At 42.2% G+C, this 21145-nt stretch overlaps 1 protein-coding gene and 1 long non-coding RNA gene across 6 annotated transcripts in view; one reads left to right on the top strand and one right to left on the bottom strand.

Moving 5' to 3' along the window:
* Positions 1-7560, top strand: part of ADAMTS14 (ADAM metallopeptidase with thrombospondin type 1 motif 14) — a 103557-nt gene extending 95997 nt beyond the window's left edge. For all 3 annotated transcript variants that reach the window (XM_072130453.1, XM_072130452.1, XM_072130454.1), the window contains exon 22: positions 376-7560. In XM_072130453.1, the coding sequence (XP_071986554.1) occupies positions 376-917 (542 nt within the window). In that variant the 3' untranslated portion in view covers positions 918-7560. The remainder of the gene's footprint in view (positions 1-375) is intronic.
* LOC140106189 (uncharacterized) overlaps positions 1-21145 on the bottom strand; it is a 296249-nt gene that overhangs the window by 166728 nt on the left and 108376 nt on the right. The gene's annotated exons all lie outside the window — the stretch shown is intronic.

The raw sequence follows: 21145 nt of genomic DNA, 5'->3' as shown, positions 1-21145 counted from the left end.
AATTATATCTGTGAAATGCTGTATTATTGTTAATAAAAGTGAATTAGAGAATGTGTTATTTTGTTATCCTGAGTATATTTAAGAAACTTGTCTTTGTGGAAATACCCCTTTAACTTTGCCCTTAAAAATTAAGCAAATCTTTGCCCCAGGTGAATGAAAGGCTAGTGACAATCTGACCCACATAAGCATAGCTCCAGTTTGTAATTTTTCAATTAAATAACCACAATACAATGTGATTGTATTAATGGGGACATTTATTAAAACTAGTGCAAAGGAAAAATTGCCATGTCAGTAGACCACTGCAAAAAAAAAAACAAAAGACTTGAACTATTCTAATGATTTCCTAAACTAACAAAAAAATGATTTCTTCTACAGAAGACTCATGCCAAGGAGACAAGTCCATATTCTGTCAGATGGAAGTCCTAGCGCGTTATTGCTCTATACCTGGATACAATAAGCTATGCTGTGAATCGTGCAGTAAGAAGATTCTTCCCACCATCTTGACTCCAGGATCAGAACATGCAGCTTTGGAGCTGCGGGCACCCGAGGGTGCCATTCTTCCTAGTCCCATCCCACCGGTAACCCTTATTCCTACAGTTGTCCCAGCTGCAACCTCTGCAGGTAACAGTCAAGTAGAAGCTCCATTGTCTGCCCTTGGTGCTGAATACACCCAACAGGACTCTGTGGCCAGCAATGTCACCAGTGGGTTGGCAACGGTACAAGGAAGGAACAGCTCAGTTACTAATGTAGGAAAGCAACATCCCACAGAAAACAGCGCTGGATCCCCTGAGAGTCTAGGTATACCATTCAATAAAACCTCAGCCAATAAACATAGCAGGGTCAGTGCTTTGGCATCCTCTGAAGTACTAAGACGAAGAAGGGAAGATACTGAAGAAGAGCACACAGTGGCTACATGAGCCTCCTTACATAAGACTAGTAGAAGCGGGGCAGCCTCATTGGGAACAAACAATTGGTTTTTTGGTAAAAATAGTACAGAAAAAGCTATTTTACAGGTAGCACTTTTGAGTCATTGATAAATGACAGCATTATAATGCTATGATAAAATCTCTAGGCCTGGGATCGTTTTGGCCGGTCTTTTTACCTCACGGTGCGGTGTGAATGCACTTCATGTTGTCATAAGGGTGCTACCAACTGGATTCAGAACACAGAAAGAAAAGGATTTCTGTCACCTCAGTTCTTCAGGCCAGTGGTTGCTTTTTTAAAAATTTTTATGAAGAACTTGAAACCTGGTGCTTTCTTTAGTTTAGAAAGGTTTAGAGCCGCAAGTGGTTCTGTATTTGTATCCAATCATTTTCTGTACCTCAGCATAGTTGGAGTGAACTGCAGTGAAATGTTTTGATTGTAGGCCTATAAATGTACAAAGCGTGTGTATATATATTATACACACATATACATATATGTCAGTTACTTGATTTTACAGTGGCCTTATGCTACCACCTTAACTTATATAATCATTTGCTGCTACTAGATTGATATACAAAGAAATTGTGGACACCGTTGTTACACAGCCATCATGAAATCTCTGTATATTTAAGTACACGCTGTGTTTCCTGTTTATGTGGAATCCCTCTAAAAAAATTATAAGAACCTTATGAATTTTCAGGTATTTTCATTGCTATTCTCACTATGGAGAGATTGCCAATTAAGGCCACATTGTTTTCCATTTAACACCTTGGAAAATGTTTTTGCATACTTCCCAGATTTCCCTAATGGAGCATCTATGGCTTTAAGCCTCCACATGCCTTTAAGGTGGCCTTAATTGGCAATCTCTCCATAAGGAGAACACCTACTGTCTGAGCTCTCTGGGCAAGTATATTAGACAAGCCCACTGTACATTCTCAATATACAAGTTCATATTGGACAATTTTAAAGATCACCATAAAGTTAGCCTGAATGCGACCTTCTATAATCCCCGACCAATCTCTGGGCCATTTCATTGGACAGTCCTGCAAAATAAAAGGTTGAGAGGAATCCGAGCCATCTCTCTCCACTGGAAGGTCTTTTAGAAATTATGTTAAAATCCAGTAACTTTTTCTGCCAGCTGAATGGTGGTCCATACAAGTAAGAACTCAGGTTAACTAAAGCTTCCTGGTCAATTGTAGCGACATTACGAGCAGGGTCTTTTACAACTCTGCTTCCAAAGTGTTTGCGTATTGTGTCTGTCAAGAAGGAAAGTTAACTTAGGTCCAGTTCTTTCTAGTTTGTCCTACACATCAGCAAATCTGTTTTCTTTTATTTGGTGCTCAGAACTTCTTAGGGATACAACTAGTTTATCTCAAATTTATTTTCGCTGAAATCACTAGCAGGTTCTATCAATATTGAATGTCAAATGGAAAATGGTATTAAGTACTGTATTATTCACATGTAACAATAATCCATGTGGCTGCCAAAGATGGCCTCTTGGCCAGTAATCCTTACTGTCAACGGCACCCATTTTTACATATGGTACTAAGGAAGGTTAGACCTTCCATCACTTTTTTTTATCCCAAGAAAAGGTGATCTTTTTAGCTTTGTAGAGCCCAAGAGGTTTACAACATCCATAAGGGAAAGTTTCCAACCAGTAGTTCTTTGTACCCATATCATATGATATATACAACCTTATGCCTCCCAAACTTGGTTCTCTCCATAAAATACAAAAAATAATAATTTACTTGGTTGCTTAAAGACATAGTATAAATAACTGCTCAAGTTATTTACACATTATATTAATATAGGTCAAACTTTTTGATATCGCTAGAATGAGCCAACAGCATATTGGTGCCTAATAAATCTGCCCTAATATAAGGGGATAGCTATAGATCTGTTGGAGATGAGCTGGCAGTGATGTCTGGCATTGGCTTACTCCCCTCTGGTGCATGTATAGGGGAAAATGGGTTCAGGAGAGATAGCATAAGTGGTGCACATCCAGATAAACATGTAATGTAACAGATATTGACAGGGAGGTACTAAAATGTTCATTGTATGGCTACTTCACTTTGGAAAAGGCCAAGTAAACCTTTGCATGAGCCGAAATGTGCATCTCTACAGCACAACAGTAACTTCTTTTATGCAAATTCTGCAAATGTTTAGCTTCACATAAGGACTCTGAGCTGCTGTTGGTTATCAGACAACCAGTTTACACTTAGCTGAGCTCACTGTGCTATACATGGTCTTACTACCTCTGAGGAACTTCAACATATAGAGGTGCTACATTATGCTGTGCAAACTGAGATTTTATACAGAAATATAAAATCCTATGAGATGTTCAACTATAATATTTACCAAAAAATTGTCCCTAAGGCTACATTCACATGGCCATAGGGGGAAGTAACAACGGCTGCAAGCCTGCGGCTGTACGTACGTCCCCCATAGGCCAGCAATGGACATATGGAGCGATAGGATGCAGCACACAAGCAGCACCTTACCGCTCCGTACACGGGGAAAAGATAGGACATGTCCTAGCTTTCCCTATGTTATGGCACCGTGCCCCATGCATTACTATGGAGACTGAGGGGTCCCAGCGGGCGTATACTTTCGTGTGAATTTAGCCTAACACTTTTATTGTTTACTTTTTCTGAGTTGCAAATACTGAGTTTATTTGTGCATGTGTTACCATAATATTGTCTATTCTAGATCTGAAAAAAATATATGCACTTCTTCATGATCCGATACTCAATCCCTCACCTTTTCCAGTTAAAATCTTCTCCATGTCAAACTTTTAAAATGGTAGAATTTTTCTTGTGAATTCAGATGTATAAAAAGTAAAAAATGATTTGCACAAAAAATCTCCAAAGTTGATTTTACAAAAGTCATTAAGAGGTTTCCAAAACAGATATATTTTAGCGGTGTGTAGTATAAAAATAAAAGTAAAATAAAGGCTTTAGGTTTTATGGAAAACCAACTGGGGAAAAAAGTGTTACAGGTTATCATCCAAGGGGAAAAAAATTATCTCTCTCTTTTTCGTGCCATCTATAAATGAATGTCCAAACCTTCAAACCTAAATAATATTTCAGCCAAGTAGGAACACAAAGCCTTACTAAGTTTTGGTTTTGCGCCTTCCGTGCAAAGAAGAGTTTATGCACAAGAACATACAATACCTTCCAAGAGCTTCACCTACACCTATAACATCTCACCCTGCCGACCAGCTACATTCACACTGCCGTTGCCCGCCCGTACCGTACCGTAGCGGGCAACGGCAGTGTACGGGGAGAGGAGGAGGAGGTGAGCGCAGCTCACCCCCGCCCCTCTCCATAGCAACCTATAGCGCACGGCCCCTTATTACGGGAAAAGATAGGACATGTCCTATCTTTTTCCCGGGTACGGAACGGTACGGTGCCGCACGTGTGCTGCACCGTACCGCTCCCGTAGGGTGCCGTGCGCTCATAGGAGTGTATGGGGGACGTATATCGGCCGTATATACGTCGGCCGTATATACGTCCCCCATACGTTCGTGTGAATGTAGCCTTACTAATACTGAAGAAGAGCTAAAAACTCTAAGGAGATGGGTATCTCTTATTTGGTGGATATCCCTAGTCATATTTCAGAGCTATTAAAAATGTCACTAGAGGAACACATTTCTTCTTGAAAGGGACTTGTATCCATTCTATTCCTTTGCAGCAACCCCTCAGAACTCGGAATAGTTGTAGCAGACGGTGACAGATTTATGAAAACTGTTTAACAGAAAAACTGACTAATATGTATTAGGTATTCACTCTGAAGGACACTCAGTGGGGGAGATTTATCATCAAGTTTCCAAGGTAAAACTGTTCTAGTTGCCTTTGGAAACCAATAAGAGCTCAGCTTTTATTTTATAAACTGCTGTGAGAAGCAAGAGAGTAAAAGTCTCTGGACATGTTCAAGAGAGTAAATGCAGATGTCTCCAGCACAGAATAGTGAGATACAAGATCCCTATCTGTCCCTCCATCCCAGTCTGTGATTCTACAGAACTTTCTCTGTCTCTCTCTGCACCTCATGCTGCTCCCTTCCCCCACCTTGTCATTGGCAGTATGAGCTCTGTGCAGATAAGCTATTAACCCTTGGTGCTCACACAACACAGACTATAGACATCATGTAACTGATTTACTTGGATTTGTATCCCTGCTCCCCCATATGATGGAAGTTGCCAGGCTGTCATCATATACATCCTGTATTTACACTGTGCAGTGTTCACTGGATTTACTTGTGGGAAACTAAGTGGATTTAATGCTAAATTACTTTGAGAAAGAACACAAGGTATCATGGGATAAAAATTATTACTATATATATATTATATATATATATTTTTTTTTTTTTGTGTCGATTTTGTCTATGGGTACTTTTGTCATAAGTATTGAAAACCACCCTTAGCCCCCAACGCCTTTAACATTATTGTCATGGCCTCTGTTTATAACAAAACAGAAGTCTTCATTCTTTCACAAATCTATCTGCAGTCAATGAAAACAGGGAATCTTACATTAAAATAATTTCATGAGCTTTCCTGTCAATGCGCATGTACTCAAATGTACTTACTACAAAGTGTGCAGAATTCGAATATAATATTTATAATTGACCAAACTGGTAATTTAATAGTTAACCAAAGTTTGGAAAAGAGTGAATATTTTTTTTATTACAGTTGATTAACTGTATAAAAATGGATTTTATTCCCTATCATTATGTAAGGGCTTGCAAAATTTAGCTGTAAATGAGTCACATTGAGAAATTTCCAGGCCATCGTAAGCAGTCACCTGTCATCTTTTATAACCTACTTGAGTGTGGTGTTGTGCCAAAATGAAGTTCCATGGAACAAAAGTTAATGAATAAACAATCAATAAAACATCAATCAATATTTGTATCCTTAGCACATACTAAAAAGTATATGAATTCTCTCAAAATATAATTTTTGCATGCAACCTGCATTCCTTTACATTTCTCCTTGGTGAAGCGATTTGACCATAAAGTGACTGATAGTAATGCATTGCATTAAACTATGCCCCCTATACACAAAGTATGGTTGTCTGAACATCCACATTTTTGCCAGGACCAGCTGTATATGTGATATGTATGAGCTTACAAGAAAGAAGGTTCTAGCAAGTCCTTAGATAGAAGCCAACACCAGGTGGGTGGCATCAGCTTATCCCGCACTACTTTCTAATGAAACACATAAGCACCTTGTCGAATTAATGATGTGTGTATGAAGGATGTCATGAAGAGTAGTTGTCTGACAACATCTTTAGAAGATGAATCAAATCTATACTTCCAACCATCTGTTCTAGTCCTACTTAAGCATAGGTAGAGTGTTAGGATGGGGTCTTATGTAGAAAAGCAACTCATAATAAGTGCCCGAGCAAATCATGAAATATGTCGTCTGCATTTTACAAGGAGTGGAAACCAACAAGAGAAGGACTATGACATGGTTTGCACCAGCTTCTGTTTTTCGGTTTACCGAGCATTATGCAAAATACTCACCATGATACGGTTGTGTGACAATGGCCTTGATTTTGAGTGTCAACACAAAGTCACATATATGTTCCTAATCCAATTCATTACAATGTTTTTCACCGTTGCTTCTTTTAGAATCTGATTTAGTAAAAAAAACTATGGATGGATGGAGATGGGCAAGATCTCCAAATATTTGTGTGCTAAAGTTCCCTTTTCAATAAACTCTTGGCTGATTACAGTGATGTAACTTGAAGCTGCTGAGCAAAATATGTTGCAGGCCACCTAACTTTAATGCATCTTTTAGAGCTTTGGTCTCTTCATATGGCCCCCTTAGGCTGCTTGTCACCCTCTATCCTCCCGCAAGTTACAGCCAGTGTTGCTCATTTGTTTCCTACAGTATAAAGGGGTTTAGGGTTTTTTTCGGAGGGGGGGGGGGGAGGTTAATTGCCACAAAACGGGAATGTTGCTCTTGGGTGCTTCCTTTACCTCTCTGTTTTCACATTTCACACTCACATTCAACAATAGTAGTAAGTGTATCTTCCATGCAAAGGAATGCACGACTTAGCATGGCTGCTAGTAAAGGACGACGCCACCCGACATTGCATGGACACATGTGTCACATAGGATGAAGAGTGTGAAACCAGAGAAGTAACTATGGTCAGATACTATAAAATCACAGCTATGGTTATAATGCATTTTTCCTATTTAGACTGATTTTATAGTGTATATGTTTGCAATTTCTTTTTGAGGTTTTGGCTTTATGAATACTTTGTTTGCACATAAATTTTCAATCTTTTACATAGCACTATGTGTATGCAAAGATACTTTTCACTCATCATCATATTACTCATTCCTGTGCTGTAGCAATGTCCAATATTATGGATTGTATAGTTTTGTACATACAAGATTCAGAGTTTTAATTTGCTCTATTTATTGATTTTGATTTTTTTTTAAACCATAACCATGTAAAAAGCTTATCCCCCTTTTTTTTGTAAAAAAAAAAAGAAAAAAAAAGTCATATGAATTACTGTTGTCTGTAATAATATTGATGCCTTAGTTATGTTATGTGTGTATTATTGATATCAGAAATGGATACACCTCATCTCTGGAACAATTTTCAATCATCCCAAATAAAGATTTAGTAATGTGCACTCTGTACATATAATTCTCTTTTTTTCTGGATAAAGTGTTTTTTGACGATAGTGAGGTCCTGAAAAGGTGTCACGAGGCTTCATCATGGATGTTGGCTGAAGAAGGGGTTGTCCCACCAATGACACTTGTAACTTGTCCCCAGTGTAAAATTACCCCCAGGGTAAAATTGCTAAGGGCCACCTACTGGGACCAAAAGGCCTCATTAATAAGTTCCTCTTAGTGAGTAAAGCACCAGTGTATATATACTACCAACACTCCATCCACTTTTTGGGGAAGCTAGGATGGGGATCTCACACATTGAGAGGATTTCTGATACTGCCCCAGAATTGAATGGTGTAGCAGGACTCATGCTTATCCTGGTGCTTTAGTCAATTAGTGAGAATGGGACACCAGTTCTTGTGATCGAGAGCAGGAGGCCGACGACAATCTGATCAGGGAGGGTCGCCTGCTCTCGATCTTGTGTACAGACCAAAAAGAACGGGACAACCTCTTTAAATCGAATCTGTCACCAGGGGTGTAATTTTTAGCTGGTGACAGGTCCCAATAACCTATGCTGATTTTGCCAGTATTCTGAATTATTTCAGTAGTTTATAATAGTTTATTTTACATTACTGGGGAGGGACAGCTGCAGCCTGTGCCAGTCTCATCTCCTCCACACTCATTCAACTGCCTCCTGGTGTAAGAGAAAATACCCCACAAAATGGAGGGGAAATAGGGCACTATCAAAATCACAAACCACTTGCCATAAAAAATAATAAACTTTATTAATGCCAAAATAGATAATAAAAATTACAAACCATGAGAACAAAATGTTGGCCCCATTGTAAGGGTGTCCACAGGCAGGGCAGCCATCAGGAAATTCGGGGCCCCATACAGCAAAAGTGTCTGGGCCCCAACACACCCCAAAACCGAACAAGCCTCCTGCCCCCCGCAGTGACCTTTCACAAACAGGGTTTGAGGCCTGTTGCTACGACAAGGCACACTCTTCTGGTAGATTGCCAATAGGAGTCATACTTTTGGTCAAGTATATTTATTATAGTGCAAATATGGCATCAAAAACTAAAGCATGGTGAACAGTAAACATATAAAAGTGTTTAACAGACAACATATAACAAATATAACATTATAAAGTGCAATTGCTAGGGCCGCCACTATCTTTTAATGTTTTAATAAAGAATTGTGTTAATTACCAGTGGGGGTGCTCCAGTGCACCTAAGAGCTCTTTACGTCACCCTGCCACCAGTCCTGAGGTAATCTGAAGTCCTGGTACCTGTGCCTGCTCAGCAACCTCTGTGAATCACTGCATAAGGGTCAGGACTTCATATTTCCTCAGAACCAATGGGAAGGAAAAGAAGGAGCGTTCATTGCATGCCCCAAGGAAACCTAAAGTCCCTGCACCTGCACACTGATTCACAGAGGCTGCTGAGCAGGCACAGGTATCGGGATTTCGGATCACCGCAGTCCGCAGGACTGGCCGCTGGGTGACATAAGGAGCCCTTAGGTGCACTGGAGCACTCCCACTGCTCCTAAGCTGGTAATTAACATAATTCTTTATAAAAGCATTAAAGGATAACCATAGAGGCCATTTTGATGGAACTTACAGTGCTGAAGTCAGGGTCATCAGGTGCATAGCATGATACCTTCAGGTACTATGCTGTGCACCTGGTGCTCGATTCCCTTTAAACAAGGGATATATATAAAGACAAAATACTCATGTACCACACTATAAAAATAACTTTATTAGATGCATGCATCTATAAGTGTGTAGTCACAAGAATGCCAATAAATAAGCATCAGCATTCAATGGATAAAGTAAATGCAACAATGTTTATAAATATATGTAAACTTCACCATAGGTGTAAACAAAAAATTAAACCAACTCAAATCACTTTGAGCCTCTATTGCAACAAACAGTTGGTCCCAGCAGCTCCAAAAAAGTGTACAGTTGGTGCAACATGGTCCTTGTGCTGACTGCATCACAAGGACTGCACTTCTCACATCATAACCCATATATGATGCAGGGAGCTCTGAGCACTTGGAGCTGCAGTGAACTGTAATGACATCGTTTGTCTTTACAGTGCACTGCCACTCCAAGCACTGTGGAATTCCTTGCATTATAACTGGCTTAGGGTGCAGTCCTTGTGACGCGGTCAGCAAGGACCATGTTCTACAAACTATACTCTGGCCTGAAGCCACATCAGCTAGATCTTGGCAAAGTAACCGCAAATTCAGATTCACGGAGCAATCAGTCTTCTTACTTTCAGATTTGCAAAATCTTTTATCAAATTCCGCTACCTGTTCAGAAAATGCTGAAAACTTTACTAACAATTAACATCCCTACAGACAGCTCCCTGACACTGTGTGACTGACTACAGGATCTGGGAGTCATTAGTGGCATCTAGTACCTTATAGATGACAAGCTCTTCCATCAGGAGGACTTTATTCCGGGTTCTCCAATCCATGACGTATCACAGGTGAATTCACAGCTGTATATCTTCAGCTCCGTGCAGCATCTCCACCCGGCGTCCCTAAACATACCACAGTCACTTACAGTATAAAGTCTCCTGGATAACAACACTGCGCTCCTAAATAACCCTCACAACACAAGTGACCGCACGCTACCCCACATAGAACACATCCCCTCATTATTGATATGCTGCCCCCCCCCACAATGATTTATTTGATATGCTGCCCCCCACAAGGAATGAAATGATATGCTGCCCCCCCACAATGAATAAAATGATATGCCGCCCCCTCCCCCACAAGGAATGAAATGATATGCCGCCCCCCACAATAAATTAAATGATATGCCGCCCCCCACAATGAATTAATTGATATGCCGTCCCCCCCCACAATGGATTAAATGATATGCTGCCCCCCCCCCACAATGGATTAAATGATATGCTGGAATAAATATGCTGCCCCCCACAATGAATTAAATGATATGCCGCCCCCCCCACAATGGATTAAATAATATGCTGCCCCCCCCACAATGGATTAAATAATATGCTGCCCCCCACAATGGATTAAATGATGTGCTGCCCCCCCACAATGGAATAAATGATATGCCGCCCCCCCCCCCCACAATGGATTAAATAATATGCTGCCCCCCCCCCACAATGGATTAAATAATATGCTGCCCCCCCCACAATGGATTAAATGATATGCTGCCCCCCACAATGAATTAAATGATATGCTGCCCCCCACAATGAATTAAATGATATGCTGCCCCCCCCACAATGAATTAAATGATATGCTGCCCCCCCCACAATGAATTAAATGATATGCTGCCCCCCCCCACAATGGATTAAATGATATGCTGGAATAAATATGCTGCCCCCCACAATGAATTAAATGATATGCCGCCCCCCCCCACAATGGATTAAATAATATGCTGCCCCCCCCCCCACAATGGATTAAATAATATGCTGCCCCCCACAATGGATTAAATGATGTGCTGCCCCCCCACAATGGAATAAATGATATGCCGCCCCCCCCCCACAATGGATTAAATAATATGCTGCCCCCCCCACAATGGATTAAATAATATGCTGCCCCCCCCACAATGGATTAAATGATATGCTGCCCCCCACAATGAATTAAATGATATGCTGCCCCCCCCCACAATGAATTAAATGATATGCTGCCCCCCCCACAATGAATTAAATGATATGCTGCCCCCCCCCACAATGGATTAAATGATATGCTGCCCCCCCACAATGAATTAAATGATATGCTGCCCCCCACAATGGATTAAATGATATGCTGCCCCCCCCACAATGGATTAAATGATATGCTGCCCCCCCCACAATGGATTAAATGATATGCTGCCCCCCCCCACAATGAATTAAATGATATGCTGCCCCCCCACAATGGAATAAATGATATGCTGCCCCCCCCACAATGGAATAAATGATATGCTGCCCCCCCCCCACAATAGAATAAATGATATGCTGCCCCCCCCCCAATGGAATAAAATGATGTGCTGCCCCCCCACAATGGAATAAATGATGTGCTGCCCCCCCACAAGGAATTAAATGATGTGCTGCCCCTCCACACTGAATTATTTAATATGCTGCCTCCTCCCCCACCATGAATTATATAATGTTCTGGCCCCATATTTTAATAAGCCCCCACCATGTTTTTACTGCTATTTGATTTAAAAAAAAAAAAAACTCGTACTCACCTCAGGCTCCCACATCTTCTTTCTTCAGCCCGCGGCCAGGCAGGAAAGGGTGCGCGGCCGCGTGATGACGTCATCGCGCGGCCGCGCATCCTAATTCATGGAGCGATGTGGCCGGAAGACAACCCCGGCGCACATCGCTCCAGTAATAGTGCTCGAGCGGCCGTTTCCGGCCGCATCGAGCACTATACAGTGACGGGCAGGAGCTTCCGGTCCGGACGGACGGAGGTCCCTGCCCGTCTACCGTGGAGAGTGTCGGGGCCTGCCGGGGCCCCAGCAGGAGCATGAATATCGGCGCTATTGGAGCGCCAGGCCGGGGGCCCCCAACCAATAAATCCGGATCCGGGGGCCCGGCGCTAGCGCTCCAATAGCGCCAATGATGATCCGGCTCTGCTCATGGCAGATGCGGCCCTGCGGGCCCCCCCCTAGTGTCTTAGAGTCCGGGCCCCATAGGGCAGTACCAGTTGTACTGCCCTATCGGCGGCCCTGCACTGAATTATTTAATATGCTGCCTCCTCCCCCACCATGAATTATATAATGTTCTGCCCCCATATTTTAATAAGCCCCCACCATGTTTTTACTGCTATTTGATTTAAAAAAAAAAAAAACTCGTACTCACCTCAGGCTCCCACATCTTCTTTCTTCAGCCCGCGGCCAGGCAGGAAAGGGTGCGCGGCCGCGTGATGACGTCATCGCGCGGCCGCGCATCCTAATTCATGGAGCGATGTGGCCGGAAGACAACCCCGGCGCACATCGCTCCAGTAATAGTGCTCGAGCGGCCGTTTCCGGCCGCATCGAGCACTATACAGTGACGGGCAGGAGCTTCCGGTCCGGACGGACGGAGGTCCCTGCCCGTCTACCGTGGAGAGTGTCGGGGCCTGCCGGGGCCCCAGCAGGAGCATGAATATCGGCGCTATTGGAGCGCCAGGCCGGGGGCCCCCAACCAATAAATCCGGATCCGGGGGCCCGGCGCTAGCGCTCCAATAGCGCCAATGATGATCCGGCTCTGCTCATGGCAGATGCGGCCCTGCGGGCCCCCCCCTAGTGTCTTAGAGTCCGGGCCCCATAGGGCAGTACCAGTTGTACTGCCCTATCGGCGGCCCTGTCCACAGGATACAGTACAGTAATGGTTGGTGAAACACAGAGAACAAAAAAGGGCAGTCTGAACCCTGAGCCCGGACAAAGTGGAATAGCACTGTAAGGTGCTGTCTATCAAATACTGTGTATTGACAGCTAGAGAAGGTCACTAAAAAGTGCTAAAGTATACAAGGACCTCTCAATATAAAGTGCCAGTTCTTACCTAGTAAGGGTAATGTGCTCCACTGTCCGGGAAGACCATGTCCATGCCATTTACTTTCAAGTTCATTACACATTGCATGTATACATGTGCTATTTCCACTTTGTCCGGGTTCAGGGTTCAGACTGCCATTTTTTTGTTCTCTGTGTTTCACCAACCATTACTGTACTGTAGCCCGTGGACACCCTTACAAACAGGGCCAACATTTGTTCTCATGGTTTGTAATTTTTATTATCTATTTTGGCATTAATAAAGATTATAATTTTTTTTATGGCAAGTGTTTTGTGATTTTAATAGTGCCCTTCATTCTGAGGGGTAATTTTGGTTCTCATATTCAGTAGCTTCTGGGGCAACAGTTTAGGTGCGGATTATTAAGCAGGGGGGTCACACAATGTCAGCAGGTCATGGATCTTATGTATGACAAGTAAGAAACCATATTGGACTTTTTGGGTCCCCTCCATACCTGTTTCCAATTATCAGATTAAATCCCTCCTCGTGTAGAAGAGAGGAAATGTGCAATCACAAGTATATAAAACTACCTAATGTAGAAAACAGGTAATATAAAATAAACTACTGAATTGATTCAGAAAGCTGACAACGGCATTTTTAAAACCATTATTGCATAGGCCATTGTAACCTTTCACCAGCTAAAAATAACATTCCTGGTGAAAGTGACCCTTTAACCCCTTAACAATGCGTGACATATTACTAAGTCACGCATTGGCTGTGGGTGTTTGGAGAGGGCTCATATAGCAGCAAACACCCACCAGTAACACAATGGGGCTAATTTATTTACCTGGTCCAGTCGCGATCCAGCGGTGCGTTCTCCGGCGCTGATTCTGATCTGCCGGGCTCACTAAGGTCCGTGTGCCCGATATCCACCAGGTGTAGCTGCTGCGCCGAAGTCCACCGGAGTTCACCTTCTTCTTCCCGGTGTATGTCAGTGCTGATCTTGTGACACAAATAATTTTTTAAATTCGGCAGTTTTTCTGAATCCGTCGGGTTGTCCGATGGCGCCCCCCAGATTTCTGTCGCGTGAAAGCCGGCGCGGATGCGCCACAATCCGAATGCATGCGGGAAAATTGGAAATAGTCGGGAAACCCACCGGAAATGCGTGATTCTAACCCTTAGTAAATGAGCCCCAATGTGCGATTTGCACATTGTAATAGATGATGTGGAGAATACCCATATACTGCCTTACTGTAGTATTATATGTAAATGGAAGTACTATAGGGGTTCTGAAAAATAGTAAAAAAAATTTTTACTAAAACACCTAAAAATTCTAATCACCCCCTTTTTCCTAGAACTGATATAAACAGTAAAAATCATAAACACATTAGGTATAGCCAAGTCCCAAAATTTCAGATCAAACTAAATATAATAATTCCCGGCGTTTAACCCCGTTACAGAAAATAGCGCCCAAAGTCGAAATTGCCCCTTTTTTTGCTATTTTGCTAAATATTAAATTCTATAAAATTGATCAAAAGGCTGTACAGTCCTTAAAATTCTAAAACGGAAAATGCCATAAAAAATGCAAAAAATGAAACCACCCACAGCTTCTTAGACTGAAGTATGAAAAAGTTATTAGGGCTAGAAGATGGCTAAAGGAAGAATTTTCTTTATGTACAGGAGGTTTTAATTTTTGCAAATGTATGAAAACATTATAAAACCTATATAAATTTGATATAACCGTGACCGTACCGACCTAAAGAATAAAGTAGACATGTCATTTGGGGCGCTCAGTGAAAGACATAAAAACCAAGCTCACAAGAAAATGGCGCAAATGCGTTTTTCCACCAGTTTCACAGCATTTGGATTTTTTTCCCACTTCCCAGTACATACCATGGAATACTCAATACCATCACTATGAAGTGTGATTTGTTAGGGCAGAAAACCAGTCATCACACAGCTCTGTACATGGAAAAATAAAAAAGTTACATATTTTTGAAGGTAGGGAGTGAAAATTGGAAACTCAAAAACAAAAAAGGGCTTGGTCATTAAGGAGTTAAAGTTGATTTTGGAAGGAAGATGCCATGGATAACGTATATAAGAAGATACCACAGTCACAGCGCCTGGATTTATGAGTAAGTGCCCCTGGTTTACCAGGCTTGATTTTGATGGTAGATTTCCTTTAAGGCATTGAGAAGACTTGCATGTTTTCATCTTTTATTACAGTTGTCCAGCAGGTGGCAGCCTCCGCTCTATTATCTAGTATCCCATGACAATACAGTATGACAATAGGCACATCATTAATTCATTGTCCATGCTATTAATAACCTAGGTTATAAGATTACCTAGTGCACAGTATGAGGTTACGATGAGCTATTTAGACCTTGGTGGGAAGTGTAATTTTCTTACAAAAAAGAGGCAGGGACTCATTAGCTTCATACTTAATAGAAGAACTCCAACTATAAATCTGCACAAATAACCATTCTGTTAGATGATCTTATTGGAAGGATTCAGTTTAGTTCATTTCAATATCAAGTAGACATAAGACATAATTATGCAGGCTATTTGAATGGCCCTGCCTATATATAGGTACACATAAAGCTTCCAGCTCTACAAGACTGAGCCATAGTCACTCCATGTTCTGCTAGGAAGGAATAATCTAGTGACACAGCATCTAGTGAAACACGGGGCAACTTTTTCTGTTGGATTTACGAGAATCCAGATGAACAGACTACAATGGTGCAGAATTATGGCTCTTCACAACTCACTTGAAAGAATGTAGAATGAAAGTCCTTGTCGGCTCTACTCACTCCAATACCGACCGAAGAGTTGCGTTCACGGAACTTCCCAGGCAGTGGCCAAACACGGTACAACAAAGTGAATTCCAGCGCAAGTCTCCAAACGGCCTTAAAATAATTCTTTATTCGCAAAATTGGGTACAGGTAAAGTGAAGAAAAACGATCAACGCATTTCGGACACCCGAAACGCGTTGATCGTTTTCTTCACTGTACCTGTACCCGAAGAATTATTTTAAGACCGTTTGGAGACTTGCGCTGGAATCCACTTTGTTGTCACTTGAAAGAATGCATGTGAGTAGAATAGTATGCCACAACTTTTATCAGGGCTTGTACACCAAAAACAAACGCCTTACAAGCCCTTACCACGAATTATAACAGGCATTACAGTGGCCCACACACTGTATGTATCGCTCCCATTAGTAGCTAAACTCTTCAGGGAATTATCCTATAGGGATTAGAGTTTGGGGCAATGCATCTCCAGAATCATATTAAGGGTCTAGTACTGGTGGTGTGTTTTTAGGGGAACATCTGGGACAAATAACAGACTCCAGGGCAGTATTTACAGATGATGCTGCCCTAGGCATCTTCAGTGCTTACGCCCCCTATTGGACCCGTCAAGCTAAACCCTCTGCCCATAACCCCCAGAATGTTACTAGAAGAGAGCAGCGCTGGACCCAGGAGGCGTCTCTCCAATGATTCGCTGCTGGCATTAGATTCAAAAACTGCGCCAGGCTTTGTTTGCATTGTGTTTTGAAATGCATTGGGCAAAATACCACATTACATGTAAATACATTTTCTGAGTAGCAGCATGTGTTTGACATTGTTAGTCATCACTATTAAAGGGGTTGTCCCATCTAGCAAGTACAGCGCCTGGCTATCGCCATCAGCTCAGTAGAGATGAACGGGTCAGCCTGCGAATGCGTGATCGGCTCGGGTAGCAACGTGGGTACATTGGACCCCTGTACTAGTGCTCCTTGGGGGTCCCATCAATGGGACCTCCACCGATCAGCAAGTTAGACCCTATATGAGAACCCCATTTAATGTTAAAAGACAAAAACATGTTGCTGCTTACATAACACATATGTTTGATGCATTTTGTACATACGTTTTGCCCAATGCATTTGAATTACAAACGCATCATCAGAATGCGGCCTTTTTCCAGATCACATCTGCATTCACAGTGAAACACTAGCTGTCAGGATTGTACATTGTGCACATGTGATCGGGAGACTCCTAACCCTAAGCCCACTACACCTTGTCATACTAACCTTAAACTACTGATCCACTAAGATATACAGTCCTCTTCATAATTTAAGTGGATTATTTGAGCTGAGGGAGTGGAGGTCGTCAAAACAAGAAAGCAGTTGTACTTACCCCGTTTGGTGCTCCGGGGACTGTATGCATACAGAGGAGCAACAGTGACATCACAACCAGAGCGGCAGCCGCTCCCCAGGACCGGCCACCCGGGGGCCCAAGCATAAATACGGCCCAGACACTTCTACTCTAATAGTAAATAGTCGTGAAGTCTATAAATCATATCTACAGAGGGGGGAACCGATTTTCTGATTTTGCAAGTTTTCCCACTAAAATCATAAACGGGTATCACCTTGTTCCTAAATGTCTGATCTAACTAAATATTGAAAGATTATTCCTGGCAATGAACCTCTTAACGGAAAAAAGTGCCCAAATTGCCATTTTTTTTGCTATTTCGGCACACACAACAGCCCTCAAAATAGTAGCAAATTGTGGTAGCAATGGTGACCAACCCCCTCTAGTAACAACGTCACAGCAGATTGTTAATAGTGCTTGCGGCATTTAAATTTCTGCCAATCGCTGCAGGAAGCTGCTGTTTTAATGGGTTGTTGCTCGCGGGTTCCTACTGAACTTTACCGGTTCAGCTTGAACACATAACACCCGATCACAGGCATTACATTTATAAAATGTTTTAAATGTCTTAAAACATAATAAAACATATATAAAATTGCGCTCTCTGCGATATAAAATGCAAAGAATAAAGGGAAATTATTTGGAAACTGAGCCCACAAGAAAATGGTGCAAATGTATTTTCGTCAATTTCACCTCACTTGGATTTTTTGCAGCTTCCCAGTACACGGCATGGATTATTAAATACAGGAGAGAACACTTTGTTACGCCTTAAACATGCTTCATACAGCTGTGTTGATGGTAAAATTAAGTTATGCATGGATAGTGATGAGAGAACGAGAACTGCAAAGTTCGGGACTGGCACAACACCCCCCCACATCTCAGCTGTTAATGCCGGTGATTGGTGCTGGCACCAAACAGGGCTTTAAAATTCAGACTTTTAACAGGTTCATTCATCAATATTAGAAATTTATGAAAGGTTTGGAGTGAAAAATGGAAAGCATAAAATGAAAAAAAGTTGTGGGGTTAAGGGGGAAGTGAAAGATTTAAATGTTTTATACTTTCCTCCTCCGACGCTCCTGCTTACCCGTAGTGCTGCCTGTCCTTGCGTGTTTATTTACAGAGGCCGGTGCTCCTGTTCTCACCACTGCTGCATGCCTACTACAGCATCAGTTTCAATGTGTAGCAGGTGTGCACGGGGCAGTGAACAGAAGCACCGGACGAGGAGTGTATAACATTTTTATAGTCTCCCCTCTCCCTTCCCGCTCCCAGTTATCACATTACTCCAGTACTGTCAGTCTTTTCAACACTGTGCCGAGCCAGGGGTCACAGGCTAATTATTGGATGAAGCGGGTACCATGATAACTGCTCCCCCGGGGTAAGTATGTTTTCTTTTTATCCCACTTTAATAAACAATTTTGACCCCAGAATCAGCTACATAAATATTATAAAAAGCTTTCAATGGAACATGCGGTCAAATATCCTGCTCAAATTGGATAAAATAAAAAAGTCTGATCTGTTCCCTTTAAGATGTAGAACTAAGACATCCACTACAATGAACAGTAGAAATGAATTCTGTGGGATTGAATGATTTCTTATTTCATTATTTATCTGCTGTGTGGGGAAGCAGTGCCTCAGCATTGTACTGCACTGCCCGGTAAAAGGAGCAGATTAGAGATGAGCGAACATGCTCGTCCGAGCTTGATGCTCGGTCGAGCATTAGCGTACTCGAAACTGCTCGTTGCTCGGACGAATACTTCGCCCGCTCGAGAAAATGGCAGCTCCCGCCGTTTTCCTTTTTATCGGCCAGAAACAGAGCCAATCACAAGCCAGGAGACTCTGCACTCCACCCAGCATGACGTGGTACCCTTACACGTCGATAGCAGTGGTTGGCTGGCCAGATCAGGTGACCCTGGGATAGACTAGCCGCTGCCCGCGCTGCTCGGATCATTCTGTGTCTGGATGCCGCTAGGGAGAGAGCTGCTGCTGGTCAGGGAAAGCGTTAGGGTGTTCTATTAGCTTACTGTTAGGCAGGAGTGATTCTCCAAGAACCCAACAGCCCTTTTTAGGGCTACAATAACGTTATACTTTTTTTTTTTATTTGCATCTAGTACCATATTGTGAGGAATTTGCAGGGGGACTTGCTACCGTTGTGTTTAGCTCTTAGTGACACACATATCCACCTCAAACACCAAAGTGGGAAAATTTATTAGGGGTTTGATTTCAATTAGGCACAGTCTGCCATTTACTTTTTATTTTACGTTTATTTTTTTAATAACTCAGTGTCATCTCATCTTGCATAGTAGTGTGCTTTCATACTTGGCTAGAAAATAGCCATAGGAGAATCCAAACGGCTTACTTACGCCTACAGTAGCGTTATATATATTTGATTTCTGGTTGATCTGCTGGTGGCTGTACTTGCTGCAGTGCATCTACTAGCAAATTGTGAGCAATTTGTAGTGAGACTTGCGACCGCTGTGTTTTGCGCTTAGTGACGCACATATCCATTGCAAAGACCGAAGTGGGAAAATTTATTAGGGGTTGGATTTCAATTAGGCACAGTCTGCCATTTCCTTTTTTATTTTACGTTTATTTTTTTAATAACTCAGTGTCATCTCATCTTGCATAGTAGTGTGCTTTCATACTTGGCTAGAAAATAGCCATAGGAGAATCCAAACGGCTTACTTACGCCTACAGTAGCGTTATATATATTTGATTTCTGGTTGAACTGCTGGTGGCTGTACTTGCTGCAGTGCATCTACTAGCAAATTGTGAGCAATTTGTAGTGAGACTTGCGACCGCTGTGTTTTGCGCTTAGTGACGCACATATCCATTGCAAAGACCGAAGTGGGAAAATTTATTAGGGGTTGGATTTCAATTAGGCACAGTCTGCCATTTCCTTTTTTATTTTACGTTTATTTTGTTTAATAACTCAGCGTCATCTCATCTGGCATAGTAGTGTGCTTTCATACTTGGCTAGAAAATAGCCATAGGAGAATCCAAACGGCTTACTTACGCCTACAGTAGCGTTATATATATTTGATTTCTGGTTGATCTGCTGGTGGCTGTACTTGCTGCAGTGCATCTACTAGCAAATTGTGAGCAATTTGTAGTGAGACTTGCGACCGCTGTGTTTTGCGCTTAGTGACGCACATATCCATTGCAAAGACCGAAGTGGGAAAATTTATTAGGGGTTGGATTTCAATTAGGCACAGTCTGCCATTTCCTTTTTTATTTTACGTTTATTTTTTTAATAACTCAGTGTCATCTCATCTTGCATAGTAGTGTGCTTTCATACTTGGCTAGAAAATAGCCATAGGAGAATCCAAACGGCTTACTTACGCCTACAGTAGCGTTATATATATTTGATTTCTGGTTGATCTGCTGGTGGCTGTACTTGCTGCAGTGCATCTACTAGCAAATTGTGAGCAATTTGTAGTGAGACTTGCGACCGCTGTGTTTTGCGCTTAGTGACGCACATATCCATTGCAAAGACCGAAGTGGGAAAATTTATTAGGGGTTGGATTTTAATTAGGCACAGTCTGCCATTTCCTTTTTTATTTTACGTTTATTTTGTTTAATAACTCAGCGTCATCTCATCTGGCATAGTAGTGTGCTTTCATACTTGGCTAGAAAATAGCCATAGCAATAGGATAGCATCGTTTGGTTTTGAAAACTAAAAAACACAAAAAAAAACAAAAAAACACAAAAAAAAGTTAAAAAAAAATTAAAGTTATAACTCTCATTTTAAAAATGTTTAACCCGAGGGCTAGGGGTAGAGGACGAGGGCGGGGACGTGGGCGTCCAACTACTGCAGGGGTCAGAGGCCGTGGTCCTGGGCGGGGTGAGACACCACCTGCTTATGAGGGAGCAGGGGAACGCCGCAGAGCTACACTCCCTAGGTTCATGTCTGAAGTTACTGGGACTCGTGGTAGAGCACTGTTGAGGCCAAAACAGTGCGAACAG

This window comes from Engystomops pustulosus, chromosome 11, assembly GCF_040894005.1.
Source record: "Engystomops pustulosus chromosome 11, aEngPut4.maternal, whole genome shotgun sequence".
Taxonomy (NCBI): Eukaryota; Metazoa; Chordata; class Amphibia; order Anura; family Leptodactylidae; genus Engystomops; species Engystomops pustulosus.
Note: the sequence above shows the minus strand (reverse complement) of the source record. Positions and strands in the feature narration are given on the sequence as shown.